This window comes from Colossoma macropomum, unplaced genomic scaffold (assembly GCF_904425465.1).
Source record: "Colossoma macropomum unplaced genomic scaffold, Colossoma_macropomum, whole genome shotgun sequence".
Classification (NCBI taxonomy): Eukaryota; Metazoa; Chordata; class Actinopteri; order Characiformes; family Serrasalmidae; genus Colossoma; species Colossoma macropomum.
In genome coordinates, this window is record NW_023494790.1 from 16,748,110 (window position 1) to 16,768,469 (window position 20,360).

Below are 20,360 nucleotides of genomic sequence, written 5' to 3' on the forward strand. Positions count from 1 at the left end.
GAAAGGCAATGACAACACATTTTACACTGAATGGTGTACATTTAGAGTTTCCATTTCAAAGAAAGGCTTGTATCTTAGAGAGAATTGTCCATTTGATCAGCTCCACTTACTATATAGGTGCACTTTTTAGTTCTACAATTACAGACTGTAGTCCATCTGTTTCTCTGCATACTTTTTAGCCCCCTTTTACCCTGTTCTTCAGTGTTCAGGACCCCCATGGACCCTCACAGAGCAGATACTATTTTGGTGGTGGATCATTCTCAGCACTGCAGTAACACTGATGTGGTGGTGGTGTGTTAGTGTGTGTTGTACTGGTACAAGTGGATCAGACACAGCAGTGCTGCTGGAGTTTTTGGACAATGAGTATAAAAACAAGGAGGTGGTCATAATGTTATGCCTGATCGGTGTATAAACAATGAAAAAAGGTGTTTTTCAAAGTGAGCGGCCAGTATTTTATATATATATATATATATAATATATATATATATATATATATATATATATATATATGTAGATAGATACATAGATACATATATAAGTCTACTATATGACGCTCTAGTATATAATGTCTATTCTTCTGTGACACTTTCAGCAAATGCAGCTCAAACTAGCTGACTTGCATTCCTAACTCCTAGGTAAAAGCACTAAATTACAGGAAATCATGATGCACTTCCAAGGCAAATTTACAGTAAATCTACCAATTTTCTCTTAAATATGCTACCTCATCTCACACATTCCCCAGGTATTTTTCTTTTGGACAAATGCTTTTAGAATTGTTTTTGTTTTGTGCATCAATGATTAACATAAGTTGGAAGAACACTTAAAAGCTCTTTCCCCTATCTAACAGAAGACTGCAGTTACCCATTTGACAGCCCCAAACAAAAACCATTATCTATATTATTTGAACATCTGTATATAGGAGATCTCTAGTCTAGGAGCAGCAGCAAGCAAAACTGTATCAAACTCAATTATGCTTAAAGGTGTGACAAACATGTCAGCTTCCCATTCTGTAGTTAAAAACAGTTATGAGACTAAAAATGTCAGAGATGGAAAATTCTAAATACATTTTGTTAAATTCAGCAAGTGTTTTTTCATATTGTCTATTGCTAACATCTTTTCATCAGTGTTTGGATTATAACAAAAAATGGATAGATTCAATAAGAAATGTGAAGGATAATTTCCTGACTCTATTATTAGTATACCTCATACTTCTTTGCATGTAACTGACATCATGTATAATTACAGCAGAGGTTTCGCATGTGACTACCGTGCATTAAATCAGTTTTGGGCTACCAGTTCCTGAATCAAGTTAGTAAATCATCTTGTTAGTCCAATTTTATTCCATTATTAGTTGCAGCATGCATGCATGCTAATCATTCTTCTGCACCTTTTCTGTTCTCCATACTTTTAATAATCAATGGTTGTTGCTTTCCTACTCAAGTGACACTGAGAACGTTTAAAGGGGGCAAGTGGAAAACCAAATTTAACCCCCCCCCCTTTTTTTCTTCAAGTTTCAAAACATACAGTTCTCCTCCAGTCCACACTGACCAATCAGATTTGGTAACTGAGCTATAAAAAAGACAATTTTTAAAATATATTTATATATATATACACTGACCTATTCAGCCTACAGCAGTGTAGTCCCACTAATTCACACTATAAGTTATAAGGACTGTTTCATTCTGTGCTGCTTTTTGAATGAGACACAATACAAGGCAACCCATCAGATAATTAACATATATCAGGCACTTAAAGGCACAGTAACACAAAGAGCCTGTTCAATTCTAAAGGGTTAATGAAGTGAGGTTGGAAAATGCTCATGTGAAAATTAATTCTGACTGTTTTTGGGACATAAAACTACAAAAATGTCATAAGTGAACCTCAAAAAAAATGTAATAAAAAAATTGGGAAATGGGCCCTTTAACGGAATCCTAAAGTGAGCTGCCTATATAATCTTGTAAACGCTGTAACCATTTCACAGATGATTTTGTACAAGGTTTGAGTAGCACATTTATTCACAAGAGTGGAAAAAAAGGTATTTGCTGTTTTATCAATGGTGAGGTATTGAACACACATCAAAACAATCCTGAAAGTCCACAAAACATCCATGCACAGTTCAGGGGAGCTGTGCAGTAAGTCTCTTTCAAACCATGTCTACTAGTTTGAAATTGTTTTCCTGCTTTGTGGGAACGATGTTGATGAAGGTCTTGTAGAGAACAGCTCCTTTTGGAAGCTTTGGGATCAGATTCCTGGCTTCAGGACTGTGTGGGCGAGGAATATAGACCTCCTTGGTGAACCTGACAGTGCCGTCTTCCAGTGCATACAGCGTGTTATTTGTTCCAATGCCAACCTGTGAGAGAAAAAAAAGTGGAGCATCTTGAGGTCAGTTTCTATGATACCTTTACTCTTCAGGACTACTTATATAAACTCTTCAATAACCGTTTGAAAATATGTGAAATATGGAGCATTATATTGATTGTTTTAGATAACATACACTGTAAACAGGTTAGTCAGTTCAACCTGAAAAAAATACTTTGACTGGTTTTATTCAAGTCAAATAAATATAATATTTTAAATGAACAAAAGCAATATATATTTTAGTCAGCTTAAAACTCACACTTTAAACTAACTTCTACTGTTACAGCTTTTTTACAGTGTTCTAGAGGATAACATATAAAAAATCTTACATGAGCTCCTGGATGCCACCGTGTTACCCGCTGTGTTGCCAGGATATTGCCAGCATGAACAAAGTCTCCTTGGAATACAAAAGACTAAGATTAGAGTATAATTTGAGGAAAAAAGCAGGACTTTTTTTGGTGTGTCTTTCTGAGTTTACATGTTGACAGTGAAAGAAAAACGGTGTGTGTATGCAGCCATGGAAATGTTGGCAAAAATGGATGATGGAGAGCTTTAGCAGTTTCAATTGTTTATTTAAGATCAAAAAAGGTATTAGGCTGGTCTGTACTCTTCATTTGTTCTATAATAATGGACAGGCCTGGACATCAACAATGAGACATTCAGTATTCATGGCTCTTGGATGTATGGATGGACAGAACATAATAAAAATTCAGCCTCTGGGAAGGGCATACAGGGAAAACAGAATTTTTGATAGATCAGTTCGTTGACCATGGCAGAATTTTCCATTGCTGCTCCATTAAAAACAGTGGAATATCTGGTCTGCCATCGACCGTCTACTATCGAGTAAATGCAGCATAACACTAAAGAGAACTGCACAGACCTTATGCTCACATTTCACTCCTCATACTCTCTTACAGCAGAGAACCACAAACAATCCAGGAACAGTTTTTATAGTGGGGTCAGAGAATCCTGAAATAATGAGAACGTTAACAAGCTATGTACGTTACCGTCTTGTTTCTTGAATCCATATCTGTGCCCAGGACTTTTCCCTCCCAGGTTTTTACTGCTCCCTCCAGCTTTCTTAGAGGCGAATCTTGTAGATACTACCACTGCTGGTGTTTGATATGATGTAAGAAGACCTACAGATACAAAGAAAACGTTAATTTTCAAAAGATCTATGTGTTTTTCATGACTGAATCAGTTGGTAGCTGTTTGTTAAATGTTACATCAGCACGGATGCAGAGCATTAAGTTGTATCCCAGTGGTGATCCATTCCAGTTTTGGGACCTTCCACACCCGGCCCAGTTCATGAATGAGCTGGATGAGGCGTGTTTGGACAGGGAATAGTTTAAACTGTTCAGGGCAGGGGATCCACATGACTGGAGACCAGAACTACTGCTGCAAGTTACCCAGGTCAATATAACACAGACTAAAGTGAATGTAAAGAGGTGACAACGAAGGACAAAACTAAAGCTTTCCTCCAGGCTGATAGCTGCTCTGTAAGATGCTCAGATTTCAGCTGTCTGCTTTATTGAGGGATTAGCGAGAGTCACGCTGCAGCATCACTAACCTGAGAACAGCGCGTTCACCCGAGCTAATACTACCGACTATTATCATACAACAAATGACCTGTTTAAAATGCCCGCTTGGCTACAAGCACCATGTGTTGTTTGTCGTTATGGCAAACAGCCGAAACACTGGGTTTTATAAGAATACTTACCAGCTCTCGGTCGTAATAACAAGGACACGAGCGCAGCCATGTTGAAGTACGTGATGTTGCTGACGCTGATCCAGATCTCGCGAGATTTTCACTGGCCCCGCCCAGGCTGGTTTTATTTTTTATTCTGTAGTAATTTATACAATATAAATTTAAATGTTAATTTTAAATCACGTGTCGAGCAGTACTGTAGATGCCTATTCCGAACATTTAGATAGTTACTAAATGACTAACTATTAAAAAAGGTTACAAAAAGATAAAAGTTACTAAGTTGTTGTTATTATTATTATTATTATTATTATTATTATTATTATTATTATTTGCATTAAACATACTAGCGTGACATTTGCAGATGATTTGAAAAACCAGCCAGACAAGTGTGGGTTTTATTTGGTTATTTGCACAAAAATCTCATTTTCACTCCACCTCAAATAAATTATATAAAAGCAGACTGAAACTAGTCAGTAACTAAGTTTTTCTTTCAATTATTCCTAAGTACATTTTTGATGGATTTGCACTTTTCTGAGGTTTTTCAACTTGTACTTTTTATTCCTACTCAAGTTGACCCGATACGTTTCAGACCTTCTCAGGTTCTTTTTTGAAAGGTACTTGAGTCATTATTAACTCAAGTAACAACATGTGAGGCTTAGGAAATTAAATAATTTACGTTTTCACTTCTTTTTGACGCCAAGAAAAGTCGAGTTTTTCAGCATAATAAATACATTTAAAAACAAGCAAATAAATAAATAAATATATTTTTGTTTGTTTATTTTTACATTTATTCACATACATACATATGTACAGCTTTTTATATCCTAGGCTCGACTTTAACTTTAAGTATATTTTATTTTATTTTATTTTATTTTAATTTCATTAAATTTAATTTAGTTTTTTTTTCTTTTGAGGCTGTAGGGGGCAGCAGTCCGCTTTCACGCTGCCTTGAAGGCCTGAAAGAAGAAGAAAAAGTAGAAACCCGCGAGGTATGAAGTTTTGGGTTTAGAGTTGAGAGTCAAAGTGTGTCAGATGTTCTGTTGGAGAATATTTTAGGTTAAATCAGATGTTTTATTAACTTCTTTTTGTTAGGCAACTTCTTCCTCTGACCGTGTCTGAGACGTTTAAGAGGTTCGTCCTTCTGCCCCCGTTTCTCAAACCCACAGTGAGTGACTGACTGTGTTTATGTTTGTGTTTATGTTTATCTTTGTGTTTATGTTAATGTTTATGTTTATGTTAGCCAGTGTTAGTTAGTTAGCTAATGTTAGCTCTCATTAGCTGAGGTCACCGACAAGGCTGTTCAGCTAGTTTCTGGTGTAGCTGCAGTTTGCGAACTGGACCCAGAAAGCTGACGCTAAATGAAGTTGAAAAGTTCGAGCTCAGTGGAGTCGCTGCATTATTTATAACGTTTTGGCGCCTCATTTTTATCTTATACATTATAGAGGTTGACCCAGAAAATCCTCACATCAAAGCTGTGAATGTAAAAGCGGCTCTTACCTTCTCGCTGCTAATTAGAATAAGTAGAATAAGGTCCATCAGGGTAATGATAGCGGCAGTCCAGCCTCCAAGCCACAGTGGAAGATTCTGAAGTATAACCAAGATAGGTTACATAACGAGAGAGAAATGAGACCTGTTGTCTGCATTTCTTTTCTAGGGGTCTGTGTAGGTTTGATACGATGTTCTATTCTGCGGTCAGGATTCGATTTGATATTCGGTATTTTATTTTAAGGCAAAATTTACTTGAGCCCTGATTGCACACTACACAGATTGGATTGACTCAGGTAACGTTATGACGTTTAAAATGCCTGTAATTAGATGAGACCGGTATTCTAAAATTATTTTTCTTCTTCCCCTTTTTATGTATTTATATTCTTCTATTATATATCCAATTATGGCATGTTGTACTGTTTGTCTGTGTGTGTGAGGAGTAAAGCTTGATTTCATTTACAATAAGCTGCCAAAATTGCGCCCCCAGTAATTTAAAGTCAAGATGCACCGTGATGATATTGCAGTCATAACGTTATTGGCAAATAATTGCTTTAAAAAAACATTGCCATCGCCTTCATATTTCGATTTTGCCACTATTTCAAACCAATATTTGATTATGATGTTTTATTGAAGGGCAAAACATTTAGGCGATGTTGGGCTGCTGTGCTAAAATGTCTGCATTTTATTCATGGAGCTGCATTTGTAATATAAAGGTGTAATAACACACATTTCCATTTTTAACATGATTTTCGATTCTGAGATCAAGATTCAATTTGATTTTAGATATATAATGTGTTTAATTGAAGTATCGCAATAATTATATTTTTGCTATATTGCCCACTTCTAATCACAACACTTAAAGAAACTTTCATGATATGCAACACATTATGAAATTTTGACACACAGACAAGATACGCTAGTAGTGTTACATTTCAAAACTGCTATCAAATAATATGAATACAATAATTTTTATTCTGCATTTAACATAATGTGCTACACTAAATCCTATTAAATAGGAGTAATTATGCTCACTTTGGAATGAAACATGCAGCTGGTCAGTGTTCTTTAAGTAAAGACGGTATCCACCATCAGCTCAGAAATGTATATTATGTATCACGATAACAATGAAATATCATTTTGCCCACCTCTGTTTTGATACACTGTTTAAAACTTTTTTTAAATGGTGTAAAACTTGATTTTCACCTACTTTATTAAAATTGTTACTTTATTATTACAGCCCCATTTAAATAAATATATCTTTGTAATGCTAATCCTGGTAAATGTAGTCCCAGTTTCTGTATTTATGAATGTTTATGTCTTGGCATCGGTGTCAGCAGACATGTTCAGAAAAAATATTGGATATCAGCACAATTCCCACAATTCCTAAATTCCTGCATCCCTAAAAAACACCCAGTCTGTTGAGCATGGATGCCTGCATAGCGTAACCCTTTCCCCCTATTTACTCTGATAGGACGCCCCAGATGCAATCGTTACACCATTTCTAGCTTTTCATATAGTCCATTATATTGCAATGCAAAGCTTGTGTAGAAGTGGAAAGAGGCCTGTTTTTTTTCCTTCTGTACAGTAAAGGAAACCTATGAAGCTTGGATGATGGGTAGCAGCAGCAGAGCAGGATTCCAGATCAGTGACAATGACTCCAGTGACTCGGAGGAGCTGCCTATAATTGATTTCTCACAACGTAGGAACACACAGGAAGAACTAAAACAGGACCTGGTGGTTTTGGACGGCTCTGACTCTGAGATGGATCACCCGGTCTCATCCTGTGCACGTCACCCGACGACTGGAGCTGCCGATGTGCTCATGGTCAGCAGTGAGAGTGAGGAGGAGGAGGCTTTTATTCCTCTGTCTGTGAGACTTAGACAGAAACAGGCGAACATGGCTACAGCCACAGTCATGCGTGAGAGTCAGACGTCATCTGCTAATCATAATGGAGATAAGCCGTCACCTGCCATGAACACCCATCATATCCCTGTAGTTCAACCAGCAGATCATCTTAGGGAATATTCAGATAACATTAGTCACCAGAGCAGTGATTATGACGCAACATGTGTTTCAAAAGACCCCCTGCCAAGAGGGGAGAATCTGCGAAAGGGCAAGAGAACCCCTGCGGACATTGAGGCGGCCAAAGAGGAAGCCCTGAGGAGGAGAGCAGAGCGAGAGAAGCAGCAGGGAGAGCGAGAGAGGCTGAGAGCAGAGAAGAAAGCGCTGGCGGATGCTGTGAAGGCCATGAGACCAGAGGAATGCCTCAAAAACATGGTGGTGACTGTAGATCCAGGTAGGTGGCACTGTTGCTCCAGCATCCATCTGCTCTGAGACAGTAAAGTCTTTGTGCTCTTTGATACTTGTGTTGATTTTTTAAAAAGCACTGGCATGAAGTATTAACCTGTATTTGCTGAATGGATTAGTATTGATTAACTGTCTCCCCATGTAGGCCTGCTGCAGCTGGAGGGTGGCGGAGCTCTCCTGACTTCCCTGCATGCTATGGGCTGCAGCTGTGCCATTGAGAAACAGCCTCTCCCCCGCAGTGTCTCCTGGGTCAGACGTGCGCCCTGCCCTCAGGCTAGTCGTCAGCACACATGCACAAACACTTTGCCTTTGTCCTTTTGCTTCTGTTCTAACATGCACTATGGCGATTTTGATGACGTGAAAATGCTTTATGCACATTTTAAATAATGTGCACTACAGATGGCCAATATGTTGTTATCAGTGTATCAATACACTTCATGATGTGCTTTTCTAAGTACATGATGGGTATCGTCGGTAGTTCTAGAGCACTGAAAAACTGCAGTGTTATAAAAGATAATTTAGGCCAAATATGGAGCGTGATAATCTCCTATGTTCTTATCATATTTTAGTCATTTATTTTAAGTTGTTTCTTTTTCTTTTTTTTGGCAACTTTAAATGAAAAGATATCACATTCATTCACATATAAATTAATATTCATATAAATACATACACTGTTTCTCATAATCTTGTTCAAATATAGCACTGTTTTTTGCTTGTTTGTTTTTTTGGCTGTTCCAATTTGATCACAAGCCTCAGACAAACTAAATGTCAAACACTAATACATATCATGCAATTTGAAAAATGTCTTAAAGTATTTGTTATATTTTTGCCATATAAATGTAATACCCTTAATGTGTATCACCTTACACCGTATTGCTGCTGGTTTGCATTCTCCCAACTGGGGATGAAAATTTCAGCAAATTCTTTTCACCGTTGTTAGTTGGTGATTAAGGAATAACAGACAAATGTAAAGTCACATATACAAAACGTGACTTTATATATCAAACACAGCACTGTGTTTTATACAGACAAGACATTTGGCTTTATTGAATGAAAAATTGCAGCCTTACGTAACAGATATTACAGTAGCATAATGTAGTCTACTTACTTACATTTACCACATACTATTAGTCCATGTTAACAAACATATATGGCATGGCTGGGGTTAGCTTGAAGTTCATTTGCACAGTTTAAACAACAATCAAAGGTGGTAGTTCACAGCATTTTTATTATAGAATTAACCACAATTACTAACTGTTAGCTAAAAACACATTTGTGTGCTACAACTTAAGGCTACATTCAAATAGAAGCAACACAACGTTTAAAGTGAGTTGTAGCCACTTTAGTATTGTTTTAAAATATCCTAGTTGCAGTAGAGCTGTAAACTGCAATTAGGGTGGTTTCATCGCTAATATCCCTTTAACAGTGGCTTTGGCACGACTGGTCAACTCCATCGACTCCAGTGGCAGGAGTCGAGAGTCTTAGTCGACTACAGAAAACCTGGAGTTGTGCATCACTAAATAGGGCTACCGGAACAAGTTGTGCTCTTGCGCCCTCATGTGTACAATTCATAAATGGTCTTTAAGTTGAATGAATAGCCGCCTATTCAGATATCACTTGTTTATTGTGAATGACATTGACTTTTTTAACCTAAAGTATTGGTCGAACATTTATGTATTTGTTGGTTAATGTTTAATCGGTTAATCATTAACACCGTAGTGTTTCATTTCATATTCAATGAAAATTTGAAAACTCACCAGTTCTCCTTTTGATCACAGACTGGTGAACTGATGTCTATTCCCGAATCACATACAGTGATCCAAGTCCCAGTGGAAGACTTCATCAGCATGGTTCACAACTACACACAAGTAAGCAGTTGAACAGTGGTTTATGCAGCCATGTTATAGGGAGCACAGACAGACTCATTAGATGCCAAGAATTATGCAGTTAAACATTAATATGCTAATTAGGCCTTTGACTTGCCAGTGTCTTTCCCTTGAATGCTGTGGCGAGTCTAGGATCTAATGAAATTAGCAAGATGGTTTTAAAGGCAAAAGGCCAACACAAAATTGTAGTTTTGACCTGTGAAGATTTAATTGAGCTATTTAAATTAATGAATGTAATTACATACTCATACCTCTGTTATATACAAATGATCTATTAGCCACTGATAATATGCTGTTTCTCATTTAATCTCACAAAAATCGTGTTTCTAGTGTCAGAGTGGCATGCCTGGAAGGGTCTTACAGCAGTTTGTGTGCTTGTACAGGAGCAAAGGTGTGGACGAACACCCGACTGCGGCATATCCCTGACTTCTTGGACTCTTCGTCTCATGGCCAGAAACCCAGGCAGAAATCTCAGTCTGGTGGTGATTGACATAGAGAAGTATTTTAAGTAAGATATGAGCTGATAAAGCATATGTCCAGCTTGATAACATGCTTCATGTTAGTCTTTTTTTCTAGGCTTTATGGTAGACATGAAAGCAAAACGTGTCATGAAACACTCCTTTACTATGTGCCATACATTTTAGATATTTTGTGGTAACCTTACACTTGGATATTTTTAGTTTAGGTCTTGTGAAATGTTCGGTTAAAAACTGCTATTTTACACTGAGTGAACAGTAATGACTTTAAAGGCCATTGGAGAATAGACTGAAGTCACATTGCTCTAAAGAGAAACAACCTGATTTACTTCACACAGCGGATTACTGAAGCTTGACGTTCCTTGCTTTGAAAGAAACACCTCTGCATATTTGTGCTGGAACTTCTCATTTACAGAAGTCAGAATGCTAAGAGCCGTCAGAAGTTCCGTGATGCGGTGCTGGGTGATGGCGGCGTGAAAAAGAGGAAGCGGAAAGATGCGGAGGAGCATCCCAGTGTGTCTCGTGTAGAGATGGAGGAGGTAGCTTAACCTTCTAGTTTGGCATTTCTGTCAAAGTCATGGCTGTGTGTGCAAAAATGTCTCTTATATTAGGGGTGTGCAAAGGCAAAAGTGTCATATCACAATACCTAAAGACATTTTCACAATATGTATCACAATATTTTGACACAGGCACATTGTGCTAGTGGTGCCACATTCAAAAACTGCAATGAAACGCTAGGTGCAATGATTTTTGTTCAACGCTTCACATATTGTGCTGCACTAAATCCAATTTAAAAGGCCTAATTTGGTCTCTAACACAGTCATAACATGTAACTTGAAACATAATGTCTGTGAAATAAAAGAACATAATTATAACACCGCATATATTGTCATCTTTAATTTGACAACAGAAGTATAAAAAAATCTAAAAATGAAGAACAAAATGGTGACTGTTGCATTAAGTTTACTGTTAAGTGCCATGGTGTCTGTAGCTGCTTGGCTTAGCCTGACTGTACAAGAGCTGAGACTTGAGTTTTCCCGTGATCTCAAGCCGTTTTGTCTGCTGTGGTCTGAGGATACCCTAAAATGTGCAGCCTAGCATAGACTGCTTTTTTTGTATAGGCATATCTGCCTTCAGGACCCAGCAGGTTCAATCAGCACAGCTCTACAGCTGCATTTCTGCATCAGTCTCATCTGTTAGGTACAATAAATGTGGTATTACTGTTAACATTAACGTTACCTATCATGTTTAATATTTAGTTTGCATGAAATTAATCATGAGCAATGTTTAACCCTAATCTGTTCAGATGGACAGAAATTATGCAAGACATAACAGAGCCACATGCTAAGGTTGTCCATTGATTTCCAAAAAAACAAAAAGGTTGTGGTATAGTTCTTCCATATTGGCAGATACTTGAGGTTGGAAAATGTATACATACATCCCTGTATTCCTCTTTGGGTCTCTTAAGGATTGTTTTTAACATGTTATTATTAGATGTGACGCAGTTCACATTTAGCAGGCTGAATATTCTCCACAAGGTGGTGCTATTAACACTCACTAGCTTTTGGTACTTCATTTGTTTGGTGCTTCACATCAGTGACACTGTGTGTCCATGTTAAATGTGTATTGTCTGCCCTCATTCTGTTCCCCACTGTTAATCTAATGCGGTTCTCTGCTGCCTCTTTGTTCTCTTCTTGTTTCTCAGGCAGATCCCACAAACTAACGTTAGTCTCTGTTATCACTACAGTACAGAGAAAGAAATGGCAAGACGTCAGTTTTGAATGTCACCCAGTTGCTAGTGGCAGGTGACTGGGATTTGGGCTTAGGTTGAAATCCAAGTGCAAAATATTTCTTTCTGCGTTTCCGTAACAGAAGACAGTACATACTCTCTCATGTTCTGTACTTCAGTCAGAAAGGCTTTATAAGCTATAGCTTTCAAAATAAGACTTGAACTCCACTGTGGATATTCTTTATATACCATGCTCAGTGTTTCATCTTATGTATTTTTTTTTTTGTTTTTGCCAGATATGTCCTGTTTTTTTGTTTGTTTTGTTCACCTTGTGCTCATTTTAAATAATGCAAGAGATTCAGTAAACCACTGTTGTACACAGTATTTAAGCTATGATTGCTGTCAGAATCTCATGAGCTTAAACTAATTTTACTTCTGTAGTCAGTTTATCTTCATATATTAACATCCACATCTTTGCCTTTTGTCTACTCGTCAGGCTTTAGTTGACCTGCAGCTGCACACTGGGGTCCAGGTCCTCTTTCACTCGACCTGGAATGGCTTCACTGATTATGTTACTATGTCAACCAAGGCAGTAGCTGAAGCACCATTCAAGTGAGTGGGCGGCAGATGTCTTCTCTCTTTTCCGTCTGTTTTGCTCAGAGTTATGGATGGTCTAGCTGAGCGGAGAGGTCAGGCTGGGTCGTTACTCACTGTGCATGCGTGTATGTGTGGTGTGGTCTTCTAGGCGGGAGCGGGAGAAGACAGGCTTTAGTTTTTGTCTGGAGAGTGAGTGGGCAGGTGGTCAGAAGGTGGACCGGACAGGAAAAGGCCTTCTGCAGGTGTGGAAAAGGCAGATCCAGCAGCTGAACCGGGTCAGCCCAGACATAGCCAGCGCTATACTAAATGCATACCCCTCCCCTCAGCTTCTTATTCAGGTGAACACACACATCACACTTTACAGAAACAATGCACGTCCACAGACAACATTATTTTTCTAATAATGCATTCAGTGCTGCTGGAGACAGGATATGCTGTCTGAACTTGAGTTTATTTGAAAAGATAATGAGCGATTTCCTCAGTACATTTCATTCAGATAAAGTAAGCAAAGTGCACATTCAAGCTGATGATTGCACTTGTGATATCGCACACAGCAGGCATGTTTTTGGAGATCTCAGAAAAGGCTCTTGTACGTGTTTCTTGTTCACAGGCATACCATCAGTGCAAATCGGAGCATGAAAAAGTCACACTGCTGTCAGACGTGCTGATTCGCCGGGGGGAGGGGGTGACGTCAACGACCCGTAGGGTTGGACCAGAGCTGTCCAAAAGACTCTTTCTGCTGTTGACCTCAGCAGACCCCCAGCGGACTCTTGATTCCATGGTGTAAATATATGTGTTTTTTTATGGAAGAGTTTTTCTGAAAGCACAATGAGCCAGGTAAGATACTCACATTTGAACCCTCTACTAGAGGTATTTGATTTTTGCTGTGCCCACCAATTCCGTGTCTCATGTCTTTCTGTTTATTATACCTGTTTGGTAGCTTTTAATTCATTTTTACAATCCTGTTCACCTTTACATGTGTTATTAAATATTTTTATAACAATGTGGTGTATTTGTTTCATATTGTGCAGTGGAGGTAGGCAAGAGGCACCTTAAAAAGCACTTTCCACTCACCTTCTTTTTTTTGTGTTTTTTTTTATTTATTTATTTATTTATTTTTTGAAATGCTGAAAGGAACCTGGACACCAAGAAGCTCTGTTCAGCTCTAGTCTAAGACACATTGTGTTTTTCTCAGAAATGGTATACACTTAAAGCAATTTTCAGGTGACACTGAACTGCCACTTGATGGCCTGTCAAGAACTAGAGTCACCGACCACCCAGTTCCTTGGGTTTCTTTTTTCTCCTTGCAGTTGCTTGCTGTTGTATTCTGGAGGTGTGTAGCAGTGCATTAGTAATTGCGGAACCAACAATTTGCTTACTCTTGCTGTGTTATTTTGACTTTTTTCCAGCTTAAAGCGGCACAGCAAACCTGTCATTTTCTGAGCTAAAATGGCTCCCAGAGCTATCAGTGCTGCACTGTCTCAGGACTGTAGAGGCTCACGGCTCATTTCCAGCACATTAGCGAATGGCACCTGACCAAGGAGTGTCGTGTTGCCTGAAACGAACAACGGGGTAACGAGCCGTTAAATGTGCTTAAGAGATGAGCCGCATGCCACATCCCTGTCCCCGAAGGCAGCACTTCTCCCACATTTTAAGGAGGACTGCATAAAAACTATAGCAGGTAGAGGCGTGTGTGCATTGAAGGGGGGATTACACTAGCAGAAGCATTATGGTGGTTTGAAAAGGGATCACCTTGGAGTGATTGTTTAGCTGGAATGTATGAAATTTCATTCTTATGTTCTCTAAAAATCAAACGATATTAACTTTTATTACCCAGAATAAGTGAACTTATTACTACTGGGAACTTTCTTGGGAATTCAGTTTTCAAGAGCATTTTCTGGCCATTTTACTGAAATAGGGTACAGTTGGGTGCAGTAATGCAGTACTCTTCAGTGTTGTGAATTAGTCACCGAATCTGGCAATATTTTGACCCCCGATGTGGCTTTTATTTATGTTGTTTGAGAAGAAGCAATTTTAGCTAATTCTGTTAGATCTTTCTGCTTTCCTCCATTTATCCACCTTTTCCTCAGTTTCGCACAACATCCTAATTTAGCTACTGCTACAGTGTAAATGGATCATGTCCTGTTAATGATATCCTACACTCATTTGTTGTTCGTGTTTACTAAAGATTTCTTTAGTAATGAGCAATGTTAGAGATGGAATTTTTGAAAAAATGCCTTTAAAATCATGCTCAGTGCTGCAGGATTTGCCCTGTGATTCCTAAATTTGCACTTCTCCTAATTAACTGTGGCTGTGCAGCAAGTAAGTAAAAACTTTAAAAAAGTTAAAAGTTAAAGATTCACCGAACATTTAATTCATGTCTTTTCTAGATGAGAAAAGGCGATGATCTGTGAGATTTATTGTTGACCCCAATTTGTTGGAGGTATATTAAATGTTTAATATGCTATGTGTGGATACATTTTTGTGGACTATTTGTTACAGACGGTATTTAGTGTTGAGTGGTTGGTTTAGTAGGTGTTCTCTGTTAATGTGCAGTGTGTGCTGTATTTGATGCTTTAGGGCTGATATGAGATTGTTAGTCTGTCCAATTATGGCTAATTGAAATAAGATTTAAATAAACTAGTTTTTTTGGTGGATATTCTGATATTTGGGGGAGGAGTCAAAATGGAAAGGCTGTGTTCAGAGGAGGAGTTAAGGCAGTATTTTAATATTCTGAATATACTTTATATAACATGCATTCTGTTAATACTTTCGAGGGGTACACACGATATGTACAGAATACCATATTGCTGTTTTTTGCTATGTATTGCAGGTGCAATATGCTGTGCAGTGTATATAAAAACATATTGGTGAACATCTGATAGCATGAATAAAGATTGGCCTGCATTATTTTGGCCAAGGTTATGAAGTTAGCTTGACAACTCACTATTCATAGTTTTCTTATTCTTGTTATTATATTATATATTTTTTTGACATCACTAGGGTCTGTCTGACCATATGAGAGGCTGATTTTACCCTTCATACACAGCTCTCAACCTATTACAGTGTAATTACATTATTATTACAGTATTATTACTCTATCAGTTTCACATCTTATCTTCACATCTACACTTCAGCATCATTTATACAGTGTTTGAACAGCATTTATCATGTTTTCAGCATTACACAACACTACTACACCAAACACACAGACCCCTCACACACGATGCACATCCAAATTCTACAACCATCAATCTATAATAATATAACAAACATCTACACTCTGACACAATGTAAACAGGCTTTAACAGCATTTAGATATTTTTAACGTTGAAGTTAAAGCAACTAACCTTTTGTACAGCTCTTCAAGCATTATACGCTGGCTTTAAAGTTCATTTACAAACTTTCTCCTTTTAGTTAAAATTTTTTGGATAACATGAATGCCTTGATTCATCGCAACATTTGGAGCTCTGATCTTTACAGTGTGGATATCACAGGCTAGTATCACAGTCATTATTCACTAACAATGAATTTTGCAGCTCTAGTTATGCTGTGTTCTCTGTACAGTAGGTATGCTCTCAGGGCTGTGTCCCTATAATCCATTCTTGTACTCTGTTTTCTGGCTCTGTTTCCTGCCTGATCCATGTCTGAGCCTTTACCTGGCTCTTGTTGGAGATTTATATGGTCTGAAAGTGGCAGTAGGTCAGTGTCGGCCCACGTTGCTCTCAAGCTATGCGGTGGTGAGCAGAACGGACTGTTAGTCACTGTTTCACAGCGGGCATTCTCCACTCAGCTCATCTCTCTGAGAAAAGGGTCTTCTTATCGGCCGCCACACAAGACCGAGTGCTGCAGGCTCTGCTAGGCTTTTTTGAGCAACGTTTTTGTTGGTGCTCTCTCCCTCTCTCTCTCCCTCTCTCTCTCTCTCTCCCTCTCCCTCTCTCTCTCTCTCTCTCTCACTCTCACTCTCCCTCTCTCTCTCTCTCTCTCTCTCTCTCTCTCTCCCTCTCTCCCTCTTTCTCTCTCCAGTGTTTTGTTGAGAAGCCCTGGCCAGCATAATGCAATCCATGACAGACCGGCCTTAAGTGAAAAGCACTATATTACAATTTGGTCCCAATTTGGGATGGACTCTGTAGCATTACCTAAGGCAGTGAGAGGCCTGTGTAATAATATGTCAACAATCCAAAGAACCTTGCATTATCCATGTCTTGCATGCTGCATAGTTTTTCCTCTTTTCCAAATGAAGCATGAACCTCCTGGCAACATGGACTACAAAATGAGGAACACATTTTCTCTAAAACAATATAATGATGTCAAAGACCAGAATAGTCTAGTTTGGCACTGAAATCAATGACTGAGGATGTATTGGTTTCCTTGCCACCAGCACTCAGTCGTTTTTTCCGTCTTTCCTTTAAAAAAAAAAAACATTAAACCTCGGCCTGTTTTTTTCATTAGCAAACAAGAGTTCGGGCTGAGAGCGAGCAAAATGCAAGAAAGCAGAACTTTGCGGTTGCCTGTGCTTGAGGTTGAGTTCTTACCTCAAAGGAAAAAGGTTGCATCGTTATTGCGGAATGTTGTTTTGCCTCCCCCCGCTTTTTCTCTCCAGCTCTCATTGGGTGGGACATAAGGACATAAACTATGCACACAGTTTTTCTCCTTTAAACTGCTCTCCATGTAGGGACTGAATTCACTAGTTTCCACAAGAGGGCAGACTTGCTTTACACGGGCAGTAACCGCAAGCCAGACAGTTCAGTCCCTGAGGAGGTCAGACAGGCCAGAATGGCCAGAAAGTGGAGAAGAAAAATACAAATCATAGATATATTCTGTCTGTGATGGGTCACCCAACACTTTCAGCTCAGATACATCATTTTATGCAATTTTTTTGGCTTTTTTTCTGTTTTAATTTTATGTCGTTGATGTTCATGTCTTCTGTCTGCATGCATATTTGAGAATAAAATCCACAATTATGGAGCTCCATCTCTATGCTATTAAGGATGAGGCCTTTATAAAACATGAGTGTGCTCTCATCTCATCTTGAATTCATTGCTGTACTCAGAAACAGAAGATCTACATTAATGGTATTTGTTCTAATAGGTTTTCCTAATTAAGAATTTATATTTGAAAAGTGCACTGCAATGTCCTGATTTCTAGCAGTAAGGATTCAGAAATATTTGTTTGTAAAGTGGAGCTCTATCTAAATATAGCACTTTGTGTTAGAAAATCCAGACAGCTATACATTGCGTTAAACCTATAACACATCAGACAGAGCTGTCTTAGCCCATGCTGACTGATGATGCTTTTATCGTACAGTGATGTGGTGTAACAAGAAGTTGACTGAATGCTCCTACGGCAAGCTGAATTGTCATGCTGCTCATGTATACTCCAGCAAGCGTAGTCAAGCACTGGGGTGGATCCTTGTATTCACTGATGCTTGCAGCTTTAGGAGACCACATCCTCTACCTTGAAGAGCTGAATGTAAAGCTTAGATGAGCCTTGGAAACTTTTCCATTATCACTATCCATGAACCCTTATATTCATTGATGCTTACTGCTTGAAGAAAACATGTCCTCCGTATTCCGGAGATGAACATAAAGCTTAGGTGGCCCACAGAAACTCTGATCACTATATTTATGTCTGCCTTTCTTATATTCCTTGATGCTTGAGGAAACCATCCCTTCTGTTTTATGGATGAACCTAGGGCTTTGGTGGCTCTTCGGAACTTTCATCAGCATCTTTCTCTCTGCCTATTTGCTGTGGATCTCAACATTCACTGATGCTTGCTGCTTGAGGAGACCATACCTTCTCTTTTATGGATGAACCTAAAGCTTTGGTGACCCTTGGAAACTCTCGTCATTATCAGCCTACCTGCCATGGATTCTTATATTCATTGACACGTGCTTCTTGAGGAGACCACACACTCCATCTTCATGTGATGTTTAGGTGGCCCTTAGAAACTCTTACACTCCAAAAAATGGTATCTTGTTAAATGTGAAACGATCAAATCCAGTCAGTCTGTCTAATATTCCTCATTTTAAGATGGCTGTGCACTTATTATTAGATTATCTAGCTTATTTCTAGACATTTGTACTTGTTTTAAGTAATTTTATTAAATAAAATTGTCTCACTGTACTGGCAGATGGTTTTGCTCATTTCAAGCACATTTCGCAAAACAAGCAAAATTATCTGCCAATATAGTGAGATCATTTTACTTAATAAAATCACTTAAAACAAGTAAAAAATGTCTAGAAATAAGGTAAATATTCTTGTATTAAGCTTACAACAATGTCAACAGGATAAATATTAGACTTGTTGACTATATTTAAGATAATTTTACTTGACAAGATACCATTTTTTTTTGCAGTGTATCTTTCTTATCTTTATATCTTCTTATCTACCATTGATCCATATGTTCATTGATGCTTGCTGCTTGAGTCAACCATACCTTGTATTTTCTGGAGATGAACCTAAAGCTTTGGTGACCCTTGGAAACTCGCATCACCATCATTGTAGCTGCCTATCTGCTATTGATTTTTATATTCATTGACGCTGCTTGAGGACACCACAGCCTCCACCTTGACTAACTTAGGTGGCTATTGAAATCTTCAATCACTGTCTTTCTATCTGCCTGTCTACCGTTTGCTCACTCACTCGCTAGCTCTCCACTCTCTCACTTCACAGCCTAAGCCGCACCGTGGGAGGCTCTCGTCTCCAAAGGGCTTTTTGGAGAGTGGAATCAGTCCAGTCCTCGCTCTGTTTACTCTATATCACACCCCCAGCCCCGGAGGAATCTTTAATCAATGCCGCGCTCTCGCTCTCCTCATGATCCCACTCCTGTGGCAACCTGATGCAATTGCTAATTGTGCCATTTATGTGGAGCAGGGCAAGACCGTCCATCTTGCTGTGTGTCAGAGTGATGGGCGGCACGCATTTTCTGATGTTTTTGAGGCTTTGACTTATTTATTTGAAGCGCATGCCTTCAGGTGTCCACGTTCGGTCTGTCCATGAGGCGGCTTGACAGAATGCACCTCAGGGGAGTCTCTCGAGGTTATGTGTGTGTCGGCATCAGGAGTCTGGCCAGGGCTGCAGGAGCGTCCTGCATGCTGGCGCTCAGTATTCATTACGCACGGTCACCCTCCGGGGCATTTTTATTAACATTCCAATCAGAGCGGTGCCACGTTGCTTGATCTGCAGAAACAAATTGGGAATAGGCTTTGATATAGGAGTTGAAAACACTTCTACACGAAGAAGCACAAAACATACTCGATTCATACCCAAAGCACATATAGAGATTTACTCAATGTACCAAGACAGAGCCATTACTGCTTTTTTTGTTATTCAAATGGTGCTGTACCTTGTATATCTGCATCACTTACTCTAAGCCTTTGAGCCAGAGAATCACCGCTACTCTGTCCTTGTACAATGATGGACACTTTTCAAGCTTTCTCTCTTGCTCTATTGTTGACCTGATTTCTCTTTTCTGTGTCACTGACGGATTCTCACAATGGAGACGCTTGACAGCCATAGTTGTCTGCAAAAGACACACTTTGCTCTCGCAGGAAGGCAGTGGTAAGATAGGAAGATGAAAGAAAGACAGAAGGTGTCATTCATCATGTGTCACTTTCACAGGTCTGTCACACTCCCAGGCGAAAAAGCTCAAACCCAGGCTCCATTGTGAGAGCCATGCTGAGGTGTCCGTTTCAAAGCTCGGGTTTATCTGGTCAGAATCGACGTTTGATCTTTAACACTGAAATACATGGAGCTTTTTGCTCTGCTGTGAGAGGTTATGTTCTTTATGAGTAAAGCGTGATCTGGCA

General features: G+C 38.9%; 2 protein-coding genes across 2 annotated transcripts; one reads left to right on the forward strand and one right to left on the reverse strand.

The window, feature by feature from the left end:
- Positions 1–1,990: 1,990 nt before the first annotated feature.
- On the reverse strand, positions 1,991–4,143 carry mrpl27 (mitochondrial ribosomal protein L27). The gene is made up of 4 exons (XM_036571697.1): positions 4,079–4,143; positions 3,366–3,497; positions 2,688–2,755; positions 1,991–2,350 (listed from the first exon to the last, which is right to left on the reverse strand). The coding sequence occupies exons 1-4, from the start codon at positions 4,116–4,118 to the stop codon at positions 2,144–2,146; spliced, it is 447 nt and encodes a 148-aa protein (XP_036427590.1). The 5' UTR covers positions 4,119–4,143; the 3' UTR covers positions 1,991–2,143.
- Positions 4,144–5,064: 921 nt separating this feature from the next.
- eme1 (essential meiotic structure-specific endonuclease 1) lies at positions 5,065–13,358 on the forward strand. The gene is made up of 9 exons (XM_036571698.1): positions 5,065–5,231; positions 7,140–7,850; positions 8,007–8,134; positions 9,640–9,729; positions 10,131–10,255; positions 10,639–10,762; positions 12,449–12,564; positions 12,698–12,887; positions 13,160–13,358. Exons 2-9 carry the CDS (start codon positions 7,163–7,165, stop codon positions 13,334–13,336), a joined length of 1,638 nt encoding a protein of 545 aa, XP_036427591.1. The 5' UTR covers positions 5,065–5,231; positions 7,140–7,162; the 3' UTR covers positions 13,337–13,358.
- The last annotated feature ends 7,002 nt before the right edge of the window (positions 13,359–20,360 follow it).

Coding starts and splice junctions, on each gene's coding strand:
- mrpl27 (XM_036571697.1), bottom strand. CDS start 4,118: ATGGCTGCGCTCGTGTCCTTGTTATTACGACCGAGAGCTG. Junction 3,498..4,078: donor GTTATTACGACCGAGAGCTG/GTAAGTATTCTT, acceptor TTGTATCTGTAG/GTCTTCTTACATCATATCAA. Junction 2,756..3,365: donor TGGATTCAAGAAACAAGACG/GTAACGTACATA, acceptor TTGTATTCCAAG/GAGACTTTGTTCATGCTGGC.
- eme1 (XM_036571698.1), top strand. CDS start 7,163: ATGATGGGTAGCAGCAGCAGAGCAGGATTCCAGATCAGTGACAATGAC. Junction 9,730..10,130: donor TGGTTCACAACTACACACAA/GTAAGCAGTTGA, acceptor GTGCTTGTACAG/GAGCAAAGGTGTGGACGAAC. Junction 12,565..12,697: donor GTAGCTGAAGCACCATTCAA/GTGAGTGGGCGG, acceptor GTGGTCTTCTAG/GCGGGAGCGGGAGAAGACAG.